Below are 19,581 nucleotides of genomic sequence, written 5' to 3' on the forward strand. Positions count from 1 at the left end.
ACGATAGTGCATCCCCCGGGTCACACCATTCCACTCACCAACGTACAACGGTCGATCACAAAACTCTTGCACATCTTTCCAGATACGTTTGTAGAACAAGGACCAGTCTTTAGCAGGGAGAAAAAGGCATGGATCTCCGTATGTTTGTTTCTCACCAGACTCCACACTGTAAAGCTTTACAGTGCGCAATTTCTTGTCAAACTCGTAGTACCCCAAACGCTTGTCCGCCATTAGAAATTCATATTTAACCATGTCTTCCGAATCATGTAAAAACTCTGTCAAACGCACACGATGCCCCACACCCCTCTTGGGCGCAAAAGTCACATCTTCATCCATCTCCATACCAGAAGCCGGAGGGGTATTAAATGCGCCAGCCATTGTTTAACGGTTAAGACAGAACCAAAGTCTTTTCATTCACTGAAAACCTATAACCTGTTTTAAACAAGCCTATCTTATAACACCCATTTATACAACACACACACACACGCTGTGTGACGCGCTGGGGCGAGACGCGCCGTGGGAGCGAGAGAGAGAGAGATCGCTGACAGCACAGGACCGCTTGTGAAACTACGCAGTCTAAAACTATAAACTTTATTTTTGACAGCAATAAACATGACAGCATAGGCTTGACATAAAACACACACACACACACAGGAAAACAACGAGCTGATTGACACATCGTAAAACACGCACAGGATACTCGCTGTCTAAGGCACAACATACGACAGTCCAGAAACTGGACAGATTGTACAGCTTTTGATTGATAGTCCCGCCCCCTGTCAATGGGGGTCATAAATCAATCAAATTTTGACATATACCGGTCCCATATAACTACTGAAGTTTTATCTCAAAACACCATACAGATAATTAATTATAGCATGTCAAAGTTGACATTTTGTAGGCCTGAGCAAAAATTTGCAATTTTTGTGTGTGTCTTTTAAAATGTAAATGAGCTGATTAAATGCAAACACTGATGATGGTGGTTTGTTGAAATAAACTTCATATGTGCTTCATTATTCAGTGATTTTTACTTTAATGTTTAAAATTAATTAGTTAATTAATATGACTAATTATTTGTCTTTAAAACACAACTTTGGTTTAGTTTCGATGAAGGGGTACTTGAGCCTTACTGATAGGGCTGTGGGGGTACTTAGGGATAAAAAGGTTGGGAACCACTGGACTAGGCTACTTGTTCGGTCGAGCAAGTAAAATTCTTTTTCACTTGGCCTTTATAAAAAATCCACTTGCCTCTGATATTAAGCGGACAAGCGTTGAAGTCGAGCACTGCGATGTGTTTTTTTTTGTGTTTAGACTGCTTCAGTAGGCTTATAGGTCCAATCTTTACGACTCCTCTGTTGTATTGCGTTAATGGAGAGGTGTGTTAGTTATTCCTCGCTTTTTTGTCCATTTAATTCATAATTAATGATATCATGCATTTCACCCCATGGCGTCAACACTCGACGACACTCGACCATGCGTCAATATGTTGACCTTTCGCGTCATTTTTTGACGAACTGGGGACTTCAATACTATTACGTCCGTTGCATTCTCTTTTCCTATTTTCTTACCATTTTCGCGTCGGTTTAGGGTTAGATTTACATAATGACATCCCTACCCAAACCTAACTCTAACCCCAATGCTAGGTGAGAACTGTTTAATTTCGCGTACACTGTTTAATTTTGCGTAATCTAACCCTAAACCGACGCGAAAATGGTAGAATGCAACGGACGTAATAGTATTGAAGTCCCCAGTTCGTCAAAAAATGACGCGAAAGGTATACCCTCCGCGTCAACATATTGACGCATGGTCAAGTGTCGTCAAATATTGACGCCATGGGGTGAGACTGTGTTACGCAGTGAGGTTGATATCATTTGTGCCCCCCCTGAAAAATTAAATGCCCGTCCGTGAATTTGTGTCTGACGCCGGGTCTGGAGTGTTTTTGGGAGAATATTTCACACGCTGGCGTGCGCTAAAAGCACAGGTTGGGCTTCCCACGCAAAGTTTCTACTCGACAGGTAAAGTTTGGCATGCTATTTGGAGAAATCCTTTTAAAATCACTGCCAGTAAAAGTTGATGTAAGCTATGATTAGCGATGCTAGCCCTGGCACAAGTCACGAACTGTGGCGACACGGTAAACATGCCAAAAGCAACTTGTAAACAGAGCGAAGAGAAGAACAAGGCTCGTGCATGCTCTCTCTCGTGCTCATGTTTAATAGGCGTTCCGTCTCTGGAGCAGGTAGAGTGTTGCGCATGTGAGTTTAAAAAAAAGTGTAGGGGCGGTTCTTTTAAAAAATTCAGGAGAATCTTCCGCTTTACCTTTAACACTTTAGCTTTTCCAGGAAGTCTCCTATCAAAGTATTGTCCATGCCCATCTCTGCATTGCTTTCATAACAGAGTATGTAATTCAAAACAATACATTTCTCGATTGATAATTGGTTTAGTAAAGCTTCTTACCCAAAAAAGTTGTGTTGGTTGTGAGAAGAAAGAGCTCAATTGATTGGTTCAGCTCAGATTCCATGTAATCTTTTATGTACAGCTTCAGAAAGAAAAAAAAAACATTTTTATTATTTATAGATAAGCTGACCAGGTCTGAGGTTACACTCTTAAAAATAAAGGTGCTTCATGATACAGAAGAACCATTCTTAGCTGAATAGTTCCACTAAGGACCTTTAACATCAGAAGAACATTTTGTTTAGAAAAGTAGTGATAAAAGTTTCATTTAGATTATAAAAATGTATAATAAATGGTTCTTCTTTTGCTAAGGTTCTTTGAGGAACCAAAATGGTTCTTTTATGGCATCAGTAAAGAATCTTTTAAACAGCTTTATTTTTCAGTAGTCTATTTTTTAGATAGCTATCACTCTTAATATAATGCACAAACAAATATATATAAGATATAGCAAGTGAATAAATACCTTCAAGGTTCTGAATTTTTTAAGCACTTCCTCTTTAACTTTACTGAACATTTCTTCTTTTAATGACTCAATTGTTTCTGTGAGAATCTTCTGCATTTTCATGAATGATCCTTTTCCTTTTACATTTGCTGCTTCTAAAATATATAACGCCAATATAAAAACAATACAAATACTAAGATAAAAAATACACAATAAATTACTTAAGCTGTTTTTTTGCAGGCGGGTTCATGTATTGTATTAAAGTATTATGTGTATAAAGAGAAAAAGGTCACAATGCCTGGAACTGTGGGAATTAAAAAACAATAGGAACTGTTGACATTCTTAAAACAGATTTTTTATTAATAAATTATTACTTTATTGTGTATAAATTAACTTCATAAAATGTATTTAATTTAATGCATTTAATTCGTTCAAGGTGAATGTAAGTACTCTTTTATTAATTTATTCATTTATTCATTTAAATGCTGACTTACTTCCATAGCAAGGAGTCATTTTTGTCTGGATAGTAGTTTCGATTAAGGCGTACATTTCCTTCTTTTTCTTAAGGATTTCTCTGCTGCATGATGCCTTCAGTTTGGTTTCCTTTCAGAGGATTGAGGTGGGTAAAGAAATAAAAAACATTTGAGAAATAGTAACTTAAACATGAATTCTGCTTGACCATGAGTTCTGTTATGTGCAGCCTATATTTATTTGGCTGTTTAATCTATTTCATTGAAATAATGCCATAAGGACATGATGTGTGATGGGTATCTGGATTTACCTGAGTTTTGATGAAGTTTTGAATATGATGAAACATTGAAGATCTGGGGTATGTTTTGTTCCTTTGGATTATACTGAATTTATCAAGATGTTCTTGGATTGATTTTTCAGTTTTTTCATTGACACTAAAGACAGAAAAAGTTTGGTTTGAGTACTGTGTATGTTTATCTCATTAAAATGTAAAGTTGTTTAGTTGTTCAGTAACACTTCCTAATGTAGTATTCCAAGATTCAAATGTATATTATAGAGATAAAAACATAGTAGTAACATTCTCATGGCATCAAAAAAACACTTACGGAAATATAATAGAGAACTCTTCATTTATGTTTTTTTTCATGGGACGGGCCAAACAATTGTTGAGATCTAGGATTACTTCCCGGTTTTTTGATTTATAGCTGCCATTATTCTTGCACAAAGCTTGAAGGATTTTATGATATCCTCTATTATCTGTTGTCTTTTAAATCACAACATGACAGTTACAAAACCTATAGAAGATATTGTGAATTTAAATGTCAAAAATGAAGATATATTAATTACACTTACACGTTCAATCACTTCTGTCCTTGCATTCTCAAGAGATTGTTGCACTGACTCTAATACACCATTTGAAAGACATTGATCCAAATTATTTTGAATGATAACAAACTGACAATCCAACTCATTCAGTGCCTCATTCAGATTCTTCTTCAGGTCATCAAGGAATTCTGCTTTTTTCTGAACCTAAAAAGCACATCCAAATATCCTCAGTAGATGACATTAAATTACTAAAACACAGTAAATGATACATGTCTTTTGTGCAATAATTCAGACTCTAGATACCACTGCTTCATCTGTACTTGGTAGGAAACTTTGTATCAAGGACAAAACTCCCTTGGCTTCATTGATATAATCTCTGTCCAGTTCTTGGTTGATGCTCTTGTTATGATTCTTCAAAACATCCTGCAGCTTTGGGATTTCTGCAATTAATTTACAACATTTAAATATTATTTCTTTTTGAAGTATTTTACTGTAGCAGTCTACTTGTATAATAATGCTTTACCTGTGTCAGGTTTTTGCACAACTGGATTCTGCTCGAAGAAAGCCTTGGAGCTTACAGTAAAAACATCCATGCTGAATTTCTCCATCAGTTTCTTTCAAAATTATATTTTAATGGTAAATATGAGATCATATTTCACAGAAATATAATCAAATAATGGTAACATCAGTATTACTTTGAGTCCAGGATTCAAATCTTCAAATTTGTCTTTCATTTTGTTCTTGGTATAGACATTTCTGTGAAGTATGCAGTCTGCTACCGAAATCTGAAAAGATAATCCGCAAACAATGAATTAGAATAAGCCAGAAAATATATAATAAATCAAGAAGAACTAACACTGATCACCATAATGGTGACTTTAAAACCAAAGTTAATAAATAACTCCACAAGTTAGATGTAAAATGCAATTTTAGGTTTCAAACAGAGATGGTGATAGAGAGGACAAAGTCACAGATAGCAGCTTTTAACACTGCTTCAGATTTTAACACTAAGAAGTGTGGACCTAAATAAACACTTAACATTTTTAATTTAACATTGGGGATTTTCATTTGTTCAGAATGATTGGTACTTTGGTAACACACACAATATTTGTTTACATGAGTTAATGCATTAGCATGAACTATGAATGAACCATTCTGTACAACATTTATTAATCTTAACTAATGTTAATTTCACCATACATTTTTTTAAGTCAAAAGTTACTGTTAACATAAGTTAATGCATAATAAGCTAACATGAACAACTGTATTGGCATAAACTAAAACTAACAAAGAGTAATAAATGCTAAAAAATTATATTGTTTATTGTACAAATGTCAGAAAAATTACAAACAATAATCAAGAAATATACTGTATAAGAAAAGAAAAAAATATTTTATGGTTCTACATATAACATACCGTGTCAGGAAGCCGTGCTGATCTAAAAAAAAAAAGAGTTTAAAATCTGAAAATTTTATCCTATGCAATTTTATTTTCTATCATTATTTTTATTGATTTGTATTTCATAACACTAACCTGCAATAGGCTTTTGGATTAATGTCATCAGTCATGGTACAGATGAAGTTTATGCTTTTGCATTCTCCTCCAGGTCCCAGCTCTTCAATGCAGTGCTTTAACATCTCCCATGGACCTTTATCAGTAGTGGCTCGATTGATGACACTTACAACCCAGACAGAAGAGCAATCTCTTAGTTTCTACAGGATTAAAATAAAAACATTTCAATGAAAACATTCACTTCTCAAGTTCTCACCTAACATCTTTTTGTTTACGTCATATTTTATTACAAATGAAATGTGTTATCTTAAATTGGGTGAATTGAAATGAAAAAAGTAGAAAGTAAAATTAATTAGTAAAATTAATTAGTTTTTATTAATCGGTAAAAACATTAAATGGACATAACACATGAATACACATAATTGTATACCATGAGATCATGAAGTAAAAAATTGAATATGATATTAGTTAGAGCATTAGCTAACATGAAGTTTATGGGCAACATATTTTAAATGATTTATTAATCTTTGTTAATCATAATGCTAACAAATAAAATGCATAAATGTATAAATGTAAATGTGAATTTGGATTGTTTTCACTGTGTTGTCAGCTTATATGCAATTTATAAACACAACAAAACATATACTGTTGTATCATTGTAATATTTTTTTAAATAGTGTATTGTTAAAAATATTTTATTAGATGAAAAATTGTGTGGTATTTACAGATCTCCAGAGGTCATCTCTGATCTTGTTGCAGTCTCCACTACCAGGAAGATCAATCAGGACAATGTGCTCCAAGAGTTCACGACAGTTTGGAATCTGAATTTTTACGCTTTTCACAAGCGGCCAGTACCAACCACCAGGACTTGATTCACTATGTTGTATGAAGCATGCAACTTCATCTGCAAATTCAGAGGCCTGTTGAGTAAACACTATTGATTTAAACATGCCTTCATTACATTGCAAAGTTATGTTTACTTTTTGTACATTTTGCAGATTCAGAAATATTTACTTAGATTTCTAAAACTTACATTCAATTTTGAGATGGTTATGTTATTGTTGGTCAAAAGGTTATCAATTTCAACACATATATCCATGATAATGAGCTCTTCTAATGTTTTCTTATGTGCATCTTCTCCATACAGTGCAGTGAGCTTTTCTACAGCACATATCCTCATATTATCATCCCTGTCCTCACTGTCATCCGACAAAACACTGACAAGATCTTGAAGTTCTTTCTCCCATTCCTGCAAATAAACAATGCACCAAAACATTATGCTTTTCTGTTATAGCAGTCTTATTAAAAGAGAAACCAAGATGAACACTGATACAATATACTGAACAACATAAACCTCTTGAGAAATGAATTCGATCTCTGCTGTGTAGTTGGAGTCACTCAGATTTGCTTCCACCTGAGACACAACAGCTGTGCATGCACCAAAATTGCCCGAGGGAAGTAGATCCTCTTTACCCAGGATTGAACTTAATAGAGTGCTCTTTCCTTCTCCTGATTTCCCAAAAATCCCAATAGTTGTTTTTTTCCTGTTTTCAAAAGATATCTTTGAAATGGCCTCTCTGTGCATAATGAGAGAGATAATTAGATGATTATCAAAAAAGCAAGTCATATGAAGAAATATATTTAGTAAGTACTTACACAATGTAGGATTTTAATGTAACCATAGATTGGTCAGTGATCTCTGTTGTTTCAATGCTAGCATTGACACGTTTCATTATCTGCTCTGTTTTCTTCACGATGCCCATATCTGTGTTTAATGAATGAAAACTGTGACTTTAGTGATACTTTTAAAATGAACTGCACAATACATTTTTACATAACATAATTCAAGACACCTTTACAAGGGAGACAAGTGACAAGCCATTATTTAGGAATTTATCTGGAATTACAAATCCTTGGGAACATTTGGGATAGTAGGATGTATTTATCAAACACAAATATTAGCAGTCACTGTTGCTGACATTTTTTCTTGCCTTTTTTCTCAGTTGCTTTGTAAGATAAGATCCATATTTGCAAGACTGTATACAAATCATAAAGTAAACTATTATTTCTCAGCACTAGTTTATTTTAACTTACAGCCAAATACCATATTGCAGGGATTCCCAAAGTGTGGTACGCGCACCCCCAGGGGTACGCAAGCTGCCACCAGGGGGTGCGCGAGAGGAAAAATGTAATGGCGGTCTGTTTCTTTAAGTGGGATTTTTCCATACAATAAATAAATAAAAAAATGAACAGTAAACAGTAAATTTCCTTTGTAATCGCTTTTATTTTAAATTAAAACTTTATTAGTTTTTGAAAGAAACGTAGAAGCCAGCTGCTGTCTTTTTCTACGCACTGCTCTTCTGTTATGCACTGCAGCCGCTATGTGCGTGCTAACTCATTTCATTCATTCCATATATATTATAAATATGCTTAACTGGCTAAAATCAGGAAAACTGTCAAGTGGGATTTCTTATGATAAAGTTGTTAGTCACGAAGGAGGAGAGGGACCAAAAGAGAGAGACTTTTTTATGGCAAAAATAGAAATAATGAAATGTGACGAGACATGGGAGCGTTTAATGCACAGGATACGCGAGCAATGTGTTCCCTATCAAAAGCTTTACTCGATGCTGCGCTGCTAAGCGCTATGGGGAAACGTCTTTATCGTTGACCAGCTGAATATAGTGTGCAAACACGTCAATGAAATTGACCCGGAGGTATATAGCCTCGGTTGATGACGACATCACAGCGTACCCCATGCGAGGCTATAAAATAGATGAGCAACAGCTGTGTCATCAGGTCTTTTTATTTTCAGACCAACTACTGAATGAGTGTGTGCTACACTGAAATGCAAATCTCTCTCTTACCTTTTGAACTTCACTTGAGATCTTTGTTAGGAGTCAGATTCCAACAAGATAGAGTGCAGACTTTCTCTCTTTCCGATTTTAAAGGAGTTTAAGTTAAGGAAAATATGAGTAAGAAGAGTCACGAGCAGTCTAAGTCGTGTTTGTTTTCGCTTTATGGCGAAGGACGACACACACACTTAACTGTTTTGTGTGTTTGGGGGAGGAGCATGCGGTCATGGCTTTGTACAGTCTGATGAGTGCGAGCATTGTGAATCATTCACAATATAAATGATTCGTGCTCGCCGTGATTATTTCTGACCGCAACCTTAAATTAAGTTATATTTCTTCACGTGATTCCGAAGCGCACTCCGGTGTTTCTTCGGGTTATGTGGGGGTAATTATAATAATGACGTTGATGATATCTCTCTCGGTTCTGCGGAGTTTCATAAACCAGCCTCCGAGCGTTTCTCGCGCGATGAAAGTCGGTCGAGGAGCTTCTCGAGGTGGTAACACGCGCCAGGTTGCAAATTGATTGTCCTCGCGAGCCAGAGAACCCCAAACAAAGCAAACTAGCGGATAGGTTTCTATAGTGACAAAGGGAGAGGACGTAACATGAGCCTCTCTCTTTCTTTGAGGATCTCCATGGTGAATTAAATAAATCATGGGAAAGACCATACTCATTGCGTGCTTCATGCCCACGGCGTCAATTTACGACTATCGTGGGTACGAAGACGCGCGGATATACCGAAATGCCACAGGTGGAAGAGACGCACGCGAGTTATCTCTCGCCTGGCTCGGTATCCTCATTAAAGAAGCCTACCCTGCCCACGAAACCGTGTAAAATAACTTCAGCTCTCGTGGGCAAAGCTTATCAAGCCGCAGGTCAGGCTGGTGCTGCGCTGCATACTATGGCAATATTACAGGCATACCAGACTGATCTGTTAAAGGATTTGAGTGCAGGCGAGACGATAGACAAAGAGACATTTGACGAGTTGCGTATGACTACAGATCTGTCTCTTCGTGTCATTAAATAAACGGCTCGCGCTATCGGCCGTACTATGTCTGCTCTGGTTAACACAGAGAGGCATTTATGGCTAAATCTGTCAGGCATAAATGAGAAGGATAAAACTTTTCTTTTAAATGCCCCTGTTTCCCCATTGGGTTTATTTGGTGACACGGTTGACTCCGTTGTCACGAAATTCACTGAAGTTAAAAGCATGAGGGAATATTCCACTCTTTACAGTAGGGCTCGCCGGGGGGCGGGGCATATCATGTTACATCAGATCGCTCCGTCCCGTTGCCTTTACGAAGCCTCTCCACCTCCGCCGCCTCTGGGCTTGCGGGGGGGGGGGGGGGGGGCGGTTTCCAGCATAATGTTAAAGGCCCTCTGTCTTCAATGTTAAAGGCCCCCCGTGCAGGGTTTTTTAGCATTCCCCTAAGAGGAAATAATAAAATTAATACCATTATCAGAGAGTCTGGCAGCGTGGAAACTACTGCCAGCCGTTTCTGCTTGGGTAATAAGCACAGTACACTTAGGATACAGAATCCAGTTTATTCGTCGTCCTCCGCGCTTTAACGGCGTGATATTCACTTCCGTGAGACCGGAGCGAACACAAATACTGTTGCAAGAGATTCAATCTCTGTTGATGAAAGGGGCCATAGAACACGTTCCCCTCCCAGAGAGAGAGTCAGGTTATTACAGCAGATACTTCCTGGTTCCCAAAAAGGATGGGGGGTTGCGTCCAATCTTAGATCTTCGAGCTTTAAACAAAGCAGTGAGAGCTCTCAAGTTCAAGATGCTAGCGGTCAAGACGGTTGTGGCACAAATTCAACATTACGATTGGTTTGTCACAATCGACTTAAAGGACGCATATTTTCACATAGAAATATTGCCACAACACAGGAAGTTCCTGAGGTTCGCTTTTGCAGGCGAAGCATACCAGTTTCTAGTTCTTCCATTCGGCCTAGCCTTATCACCCCGCACATACACAAAATGCATGGATGCAGCACTGGCTCCATTGAGACTCCGGGGCATCCGCATTTTAAATTACATGGATGATTGGCTAATACTAGCAAAATCGCGATAGGTGGCGCTCCAACACAAAAACATTGTGTTAGCACATCTACTTTTTCTAGGGTTGAGACTCAACGCCAAGAAAAGCGTTCTTTTTCATACCCAGAGAATGACTTATTTAGGGATAGTCTGGGATTCGGTTACGATGCGGGCACATTTGTCTCCCGCACGAATCGAGGCCATTCAGCATACCCTGAGCAGAGTCAGGCTAGGCCAGGATCTCACTGTGAAATAATATCAGAGGATATTAGGGTTGATGGCATCAGCATCCACGGTGATTCCTTTGGGGCTGTTGCATATGACGCCGTTTCAGAGCCGGAGGGTTTCATCCAAGGGCCAACCCTCAAAGGCTGATTAAAGTGATGCGCCACGGGCTTCATACACTAACTATGTGGATAAGACCCCGGTTTGTTGCCTTGGGTCCCACGCTATGAGCGACTTGTCATCGCAAACTGCTAATGACAGACGCCTCCCTGACGGGCTGGGGTGCGACCTTAGATGGTCGTCCAGCTCAAGGGGAATGGGAGGGTCATCAGCTCGGTTGGCACATCAATTGCCTAGAGCTGACGGCTGTATTTCTGGCCCTGAAATATTTTCTCCGCCAACTGAGAAGCTGTCATGTCCTAGTGCCGATGGACAACACAGCGACAGTCTCATACTTAAGTCACCAGGGAGGTCGGCGCTCGCGCAATCTGAACAAGATAGCGAGGCAGATTTTTCTCTGGGCTCAGGACAAGTTCCTGTCACTCAGAACAGTGTACATCCCAGAAAACCTATATGTAGGAGCAGATTTACTGTCCAGGCAGACATTATCGACTGGGGATTGGAAACCCCACCCAGACATAGTGTCTCAGATACGGACCTGATTTTACAGAGAGAAAGTGGACCTCTTGGCCTCTTTTCAGATAGCGCAATGTCTCCTTTACTTCTCTCTGAGTTCCCCAGCCCCCCTGGGTCTGGACGCAATGGCGCACACATGGCCGGACAAACGCCTTTATGCGTTTCCTCCAGTGGCGCTGCTCCCGCAGGTTCTAGCCAGAGTTCGCCAGCAAGGCTCTTGCCTCTTTCTGATAGCACCGCGTTGGCTGAACAGAGTATGGTTTTTATAGGGATAATATCTCTCCTCAACGGCTCGCCATGGGCAAGTCTGGAGAGGAGGGGCGTTCTGTCTCATGATAATGCATCTCAGGCCCGACCTGTGGAATCTCCATGTTTGGCTCCTAAGGGTACCAACTGAGGGACACAGGTTTGTCGCCTGATGTTACTGACACTATTTTGAGTGCTAGGGTTCCTTCCACTAGAAAGAATTATGCCTTTAAATAGGGTGTCTGTGAAGCATGGTGCATGACACATAATGCAGATCCTGTTAACTGTCAGTTTGCTACAGTTCTGAGTTTTCTGCAGGAAAAGCTGTCAGCAGCTTATGCCCATCCACTCTCAGGTTTTATGTGGCCGCTTTTTCGGCTTGCCACGCTTTGGTGGACGGGGCGCCGCTCGGGAGGCATCCAACGATTGAGGCCTACAGCAAGAACTAAGATTCCTTCGTGGGACCGAGCTATAGTCCTTGAGGGTCTGGTTCAGACCTCCTTTTGAACCTCTAGAGTCAGCGTCTGATAGACTTCTGACACTAAAGATGGTTGTTCTAATGGCGTTAACTTCTTTAAAAAGAATTGGGGATATGCAGGCTCTGGCGATCTCGCCATCCTGTCTAGATTTTGCCCCAGGAATGGTGAAGTTGATTTTACATCCTTATCTTGATTACCTGCGTAAGGTTCCCTTTTCGACTGCACATCCGGTCATTCTTGAGACTTTCTGCCCTCCGCCGTTCACCACGCCGGAGCAGGAGTTATACCACAGATTGTGTCCAGTCCGTGCTCTTCAGACTTATGTCCACCGCACTAGCCAGTGGCGTAAGTCAGAGCAGTTGTTTGTCTGTTTTGGGGGCCGCAACAGAGGTGCTGCAGCCACCAGGCAGTCCATATCACATTGGGTTAGGGATGCCATTGCTCTTGCCTTTGAGGCGCGCTGTCAAGTCTCGCCAGCAGGTCTGAGAGCTCACTCCACCAGGGGAGTAGCCTCTTCTACTGCTTTAGTAAAAGGGGCCTCCTTGCAGAGCGTTTGTGATGCGGCAGGCTGGTCCTCTCCGCATACATTCATAAGATTTTATAGCTTGGATGCTCATGTCACTCCAGGATCTTCTGTCCTCGAGTCAACATCTCAAGCTGAGGTCTATGCCATTTGTCCATAAGAGGGGTATCCCCCACTGCTATTTATTAGGAAGGGGTGCCTTCTTATAGATGTTTGTGAGGCGGCAGGAGCATCCTTTCCGCACACATCCACTATTTTTAGCTTGGTTGTTTATGTCTGAGATTTCTTTGCGGTCCTTGTGCACACACTTACACATCCGTAAGGGGTCCAGACATCTCCAAGCACGGCAGCGTGGGTATTGTCGTTCCCCATAGCGCTTAGCAGCGCAGCATCGAGTAAAGCTTTTGATAGGGAACGGAGGGGTTACTTGACTGTAACCTTGTTCCCTGAAAAAGCGGAACGAGATGCTGCGCTGTCTTGCCGTACAGTAGATGTCCCAGGACTGGTCTTCAAACAAAAGATCTGATGACACAGCTGTTGCTCATCTATTTTATAGCCTCGCATGGGGTACGCTGTGATGTCGTCATCAACCGAGGCTATATACCTCCGGGTCAATTTCATTGACGTGTTTGCACACTATATTCAGCTGGTCAACGATAAAGACGTTTCCCCATAGCGCTTAGCAGCGCAGCATCTCGTTCCGCTTTTTCAGGGAACAAGGTTACAGTCAAGTAACCCCTCCGTTTTCATGCATGGTTGAGAGACCGCCAATGAATTATATAATAAAATACATAAATACTTACAGACACTGCAGAGAACTTATTAAAAGCTTTCATTTAATTTTGTTTGAAAATTGAGCTGTTATAATGAATCTGCAAACAATTATACACCTTTTGTGCGAACAGTAAAGGCTTTCGTTAAAGTGTTTGATGGGTCTGCACGTGACGCAGGCATGTTGAGGGAGAGCGCTCCGGTAAACATGAGGAAAGCTCTCATATGTCATCTATTAGCTGACGGCAGTAAGTGTAAGTTTTTTACTATAGTAAACTCGAATGGCGTCTAAATATCACAGTGGTTAAACGCATACACGGGGGCGCGCATCATCTACGCTGAGCGTAGCTGCGTCTGGTCGTAGTTTCAGATGGTGCAACAGGCGTAAATATTTTTCACAATGTTGAACTTAGCTAAGCCCGACGTAGGACTTACACCCAACTTCTTAACGCTGGTGCAACCAGCCCCTAGTTATTTGCGCATGATTAAACACGAGTCTTTATGGCGAGAAAACAAAGCTTATTTACGGGTTGTTTTTTTTAGTGGGGATTGGGGGTACGCCAACCAGGTTGGGACATAGAAGGGGGTGCGCAGGAAAAAAAGTTTGGGAACCCCTGCCATATTGCATTAAGCAGCTTGTTCTGGTTTCACCTCACTTCAGTCTAAATTAAATTATTTTATATGAAACACCTTCCAAACAAAAACAAATTTAATGCAGAAAAAACCCTAAACTTGCCTGATGTGGTCAGCAGTGATGGTGCTCCAATATCTGGTGACTCATCACGTTTTCTTTTAAATCCTGTCAGATAATTAATTATCAATAATATATACATATACTTATACATACATACAGCTCTTTAAGAATATATAGAATAATGATAATAATAAAAATAATATATATATATATATATATATATATATATATATATATATATATATATATGTCTAATTCATACTTACTACTACACAACACTTGAGTGTAATATAACAAGCAGAAAGCGGTGAAACGCAATAAAATTCAAGTTTTTATAGACGAAAAATACTTGTTTTGTGCCATACGTAAAGCTGAACACAAAAAAACGAGGCTGCAAACTTTTAAACAAACATGGCTCGGCTAGCTCAAAATATTTTTTTCCCTTACAACATACTGTAGCCTATAACACCTACCTAAATGATGCCGACTCAACAGAAAATGCATGCAGCCCTTTTACTAAAAATGTCGTGATCGATCTATCACACAGTCACTCATCAGTTTATTCCTGTGTTTGCCTTCCTTTCAAAACGAGGGAGACGGGGGTTTCACATGTAGCATGTGCCGGCGAAGAATAGCACTTAGCAGAGTTGGCACTCAGGATGTGCAGCGCATCAAACAGGGTGCATTCTTTTAATTCGATACGATGAACCAACAACAGAGGCTTTGCCATATTGCTGGTGACACCAATCTTGCAACATAATAGTTTGTCACAATAATTACATTTAGCTTAGATTTTTTTCTGATTTTACAAAATGCAGCCACACTTTAGAACGCCTCATCGTGCAAACTGACTTTTAGTATTTGAGCAGATGGTCCTGTGCACTGTGCAGATGACGTGAAAATTATGTGACCGTGCGGTTCGTAATTAAGTGGAATTGAAATTGTAATTAAGGATGCGATTCCTTTCTTATGGATCAATTCCAGAACTGGAATAGAAATTTGATTGCCAACACTACTTAAGTGTCTTCATAGCACGCTAATAGACAACGTTATCAGGAAACCCAGCCCTGATTTGTACTCTGGTCAAAAAACATTTACATCTCAAATTCATAAAAAATTTAGACTACAGAAAGGAAAAAGAGATTTTTCCTGAGATCTGTTTTGTGACTAGTTCTGAGATATTGAGCTTCCAAGTTTTTACACTCCATATAGCAAATATTTTATAGGGAACAAGTCTCTTTAAAACATGAAAATGACAGAGACCCTTAAATGTACAATATCAAAATGCTCTCATTTGTAAACTTGTAAATGGGTATTGTTGGATCAGGTCAACTTCCTATTTTAAAAATCACTTTCTGCGTGAAATTATACAGTTACACAGGATGGGTCAAAGTTCAAACATAATTGGTTGTCTTGTCTGAATTTCGAAATGCTGATTCACTCACAAATAGAACCTTTTAAAACCAATTTACAGTTAAATAAACCTTTTTGTTTCCTAATTAGAAATTCTCAAACTGTACACAACTTGGGGAAAAATCATGTAAATAAGCTGTCACAGAATTTGTGAATAACTCAAATTGGAAAAAAATGTCAGATAGAAAATTATAATTCAAAAAGGTGAAGATTTATATTAGGTCAAACTAATGTAACTTGTAGGGGCAGTTTCCCAGACAGGGATCAGCTTAAGCTAGGACTAAGCCTTAGTTTAATTAAGAAAAATAACTCGTTTTAATAAACATGCCTTACTAAAAGCATTACTTGTGTGCATTTTGAGGCAAAACAAAGGGTACTGATGTATTTTTAGATGTGTCAGTACAAGTTGTTTTCAGTTTGGACAGCTTTTAAAAGTGTTTTAGTCTAGGACTAGTATAAACCCTGTCGGGAAACCGCACCTAAGTTGTCTTACCAATACTTTGAGTGGACGGTGACATCAGTTGAGACTTTGGGATTTGGGGTTTTCGTTTTTCAGAAAATCTTAAAGAGGTGGATTGTCTAAATAAATGAATATACACATATACACACATATCTGTAGCATGTCATATGTATTATTAAATTATATAATTTTGAGCAGTTCTACACAATGAATATAATATACTTAAAGTGACATCTCACTTTAAGTATATTTTACAGTTTTGGAATCCATTCAGCTGATCTCCGGGTCTGGCGGTAGCACTTTTATCATAGCTTAGCATAATCCATTGAATCTGATTAGACCATTAGCATCATGCTCCAAAATAACCAAAGAGTTTCAATATTTTTCCTGTTTAAAACTAGACTCTTCTGTAGTTACATTGTGTACTAAGACCAACGGAAAATTAAGATAATGATAGTATAGTTCCTAGCCATATCTGCCTAGAAAATTGCAACTTTTAGAGCTCTATCTTACCCCCGGGGCAATGCAGCGCAATGCGCGACGCAAGTGTCTTTTGCTAGTTTCCACCCTGCGCAATTATCATTTTCACGTTTAGCGCCACGTTGTTTAAATAGCAAATGCATTTGCGCCCCCTTTTGCGCCCATGGGCGTTCTGGTCTAAAAACGTCTCGGTTACATATGTAACCCTCGTTCCCTGAAGAAAGGGAACGGAGACGTCACGTCGTGACCGACGAATTGGGAACCGCTTCGCGGGTGACCTATCTGCTTCGAGAAACCTTTAAAACGCCAATGAACTTGGCATGCAGATAATTGCATCTGCCGGCGCCGCCCCGCCACACAGCTATTTAATGAGCGGCAGGTGCAGTTATCAAATCAGCTATTTTTTGCTGAGAAAGCTGGACAGAAGGAAAGGGTCCGGCCGATATCAGCAGTGGAACAGCAAACTGTGGCGACGGGACGTGACGTCTCCGTTCCCTTCCTTCAGGGAACGAGGGTTACATATGTAACCGAGACGTTCCCTTTCAGTCGGTCACTACGACGTCACGTCGTGACCGACGAATTGGGAATCCCTACCAAAGCGCCACTGAAGCTGACCCTTCCAGTGCCTGCATAAACCCTCCGACTCTCCTCTTTAAGGGAACGGAAATGGGGTTGAAGCAGAGGCCGGTCACTACTTGTTCATTAACCCACGATAGTGACTAGGCGAACTGGGACGCGAACTCGTCAGGCGGGACTAAGATCGCTGTGGAAGAAAAACCCTCTAGGGGTCTACCACTAAGGTGATGGATAAAAAGACACGAGGTCTATAAAAATACACTCTCTTAGCAACACTAGAGAGGCGCGGAACGAACTCCGCTAAGGGAAACGTGGTAAATCATAAACTTTCCACGGAAATACTCACAAAGAAACCACTAGGGGGCGCAATGTGGGCGCTAGCCTCACCCAGATAGTCAAGAATACATCTAGTGAGAGGCTGGCAGCCGATGCTCCGCAACATCGGTCACCAAGCGGTGGAAAAGACAAAAAACATTTTTTGTAACGTTTTTGCCTTAATGGCCTTCCATAATGGTGCGGTTTCTGCGCAGCCAAAAAGAAAGGCTCCAAGCCGACACAGGAGCCGTTCCTCGATGTTCTCACTGATCTGACGAGAGAACTCGAGAGGATACCGGCTCAACACGAACACTGTAGAATCTAGTGAACGTATTAGGTGTCACCCAGCCAGCAGCTCTACAAATATCTGAAAGCGAGGAACCACGAGCCAAAGCCCAAGATGAAGCCACGCTTCTGGTTGAATGGGCTCTCAAACCAAAATGGCAAGGAATGCCCTGTTTCTCATATTTCAGGGCGATTGTGTCTACAATCCAATGAGACATCCTCTGTTTAGTGACAGCTTTCCCTTTCTGCTGACCACCGTAACAGACAAAGAGCTGTTCTGAGGTCCGAAAGCTTTGAGTGCGATCCACATACACACGTAGTGCACGTACAGAACATAAAGCCATAGCTGGGTCTGCCTTCGAAGGCAGCGCTTGAAAAGTCCCCCACCCGATCTCTAAAGGGAGTGGTGGGAACTTTAGGCACGTAGCCCGGCCGGGGTCTCAGTTTAACGCTGGATTCAGCCGGCCCGAACTGAAGGCACGAACCGTTGACCGAAAATGCATGAAAATCCCCTATCCTTTTAATAGAAGCCAAAGCGAGGAGCGTCAAAGTTTTCATAGTGAGAAACCTGACGCTCACCGTCAGCAGAGGCTCGAAAGGGCAGTGCTGAACTTTCAGCACCATGGACAAGTCCCAAGGAGGAATAGAGGGAGGCGCGAAGGATTCAGCCTCTGTGCCCCTGTTAAAAACCTAATGACCAGATCGTGCTGACCCACAGATCTACCGTCTATGGGTGCGTGATGCGCGGATATTGCCGCGATATCTACTTTAATAGTAGATGGTGACAGCCTCTTCTCCAAGCGGTGCTGGAGATATGAAAGCACAATACTGATCGAGCATTCTCGGGGGTCCTCTCGCTGAGAGGTACACCAAACAACAAACAGGTTCCATTTCAGCGTATACGCCTGTCTCATAGACGGTGCTCGCGCTGCAGCGATGGTGTTAGATACCGCCTGGGGTAAACCACCTAAAACCTCCGCGCCCCGTCCAAAGACCACACATGGGGGTTCCACAGATCGGGGCGAGGGTGCCATAATGTGCCAAGGAGTCAGCCAGGGAGGGACTGTCGCGAGGAGAGTGAACTCTGTAAGACCAATTCCTAGTTGTCCGGTACGGCGCAACTAATAGAATGCGCTCCTCGTCCTCCCTGACTTTGCACAGTGTCTGCGCAATAAAGCTTACTGGGGAAAACCCCGCGGCCAGCTGTGTGCCAGTGCATCCACGCCGAGTGTTCCTTCGGATAATGAATAAAACAGGCGACAATGGGTTGTCTCTGAAGAAGCAAACAGATCTAACTGCGCTCTGCCGAAACATTTCCAAATCAGCTGAACCGACTGGGGGTGGAGTTGCCACTCGCCGGAGCGCGCTGCTCGTGAGAGCGCGACTGCCGCTGTGTTCAGCGACCCCGACATGTGAATGGCACGAAGAGACCTCAGATACTTCTGACTCCAGAGGAGGAGAGACGGGCGAGATGCGACAGGTGACGAGAGCGCAGACCGCCTTGGCGATAGATATACGCTACAGCCGCAGTGTTGTCGGTGCGCACTACATCTTAAGCATCAAATCACGTTGACGAAACGGACGAGCGCAAGATATACAGTGCACAGCTCGAGGCAATTTATGCTAATGTCGCTGGAATGTCGAACAGACCCCCGAAGCGACGAGCCCGCCGTACGTGGCTGCCCTCTCAGTGGCACCCGCACCCTGAGAAACGCTGGGTCTGACCACGGGGTGAAAGTGTGACGGCATCTCGATGTAATTATAATACTGTGAAAGCCGGTGAGCCACGCTCTCCTCGGGACTCGTCATAAAGCCAACACTGAAGCGGTCTCATATGGAACAGCCCGAGCGGTGTCACGGCCGCGGCTGCTGTCATATGCC

The 19,581-nt window shown here is 41.1% G+C and overlaps 1 protein-coding gene across 1 annotated transcript in view; it reads right to left on the reverse strand.

The window, feature by feature from the left end:
- LOC129456055 (nuclear GTPase SLIP-GC) overlaps positions 1-16,117 on the reverse strand; it is a 32,656-nt gene extending 16,539 nt beyond the window's left edge. The window contains exons 1-17 of the mRNA XM_073858145.1: positions 16,078-16,117; positions 14,214-14,276; positions 7,358-7,466; positions 7,056-7,278; positions 6,735-6,950; positions 6,427-6,621; positions 5,723-5,901; positions 5,606-5,627; positions 4,885-4,974; positions 4,713-4,803; positions 4,493-4,629; positions 4,217-4,393; positions 3,970-4,127; positions 3,675-3,798; positions 3,388-3,496; positions 2,915-3,048; positions 2,455-2,536 (exon numbers count right to left, since the gene is read on the reverse strand). Coding sequence (XP_073714246.1) covers positions 2,455-2,536; positions 2,915-3,048; positions 3,388-3,496; positions 3,675-3,798; positions 3,970-4,127; positions 4,217-4,393; positions 4,493-4,629; positions 4,713-4,803; positions 4,885-4,974; positions 5,606-5,627; positions 5,723-5,901; positions 6,427-6,621; positions 6,735-6,950; positions 7,056-7,278; positions 7,358-7,466; positions 14,214-14,276; positions 16,078-16,102 — 2,134 coding nt within the window. The 5' untranslated portion in view covers positions 16,103-16,117. The remainder of the gene's footprint in view (positions 1-2,454; positions 2,537-2,914; positions 3,049-3,387; positions 3,497-3,674; positions 3,799-3,969; positions 4,128-4,216; positions 4,394-4,492; positions 4,630-4,712; positions 4,804-4,884; positions 4,975-5,605; positions 5,628-5,722; positions 5,902-6,426; positions 6,622-6,734; positions 6,951-7,055; positions 7,279-7,357; positions 7,467-14,213; positions 14,277-16,077) is intronic.
- Between the last annotated feature and the right edge of the window lie 3,464 nt (positions 16,118-19,581).

The sequence above is a fragment of the Misgurnus anguillicaudatus genome, chromosome 20 (genome assembly GCF_027580225.2).
Source record: "Misgurnus anguillicaudatus chromosome 20, ASM2758022v2, whole genome shotgun sequence".
Classification (NCBI taxonomy): Eukaryota; Metazoa; Chordata; class Actinopteri; order Cypriniformes; family Cobitidae; genus Misgurnus; species Misgurnus anguillicaudatus.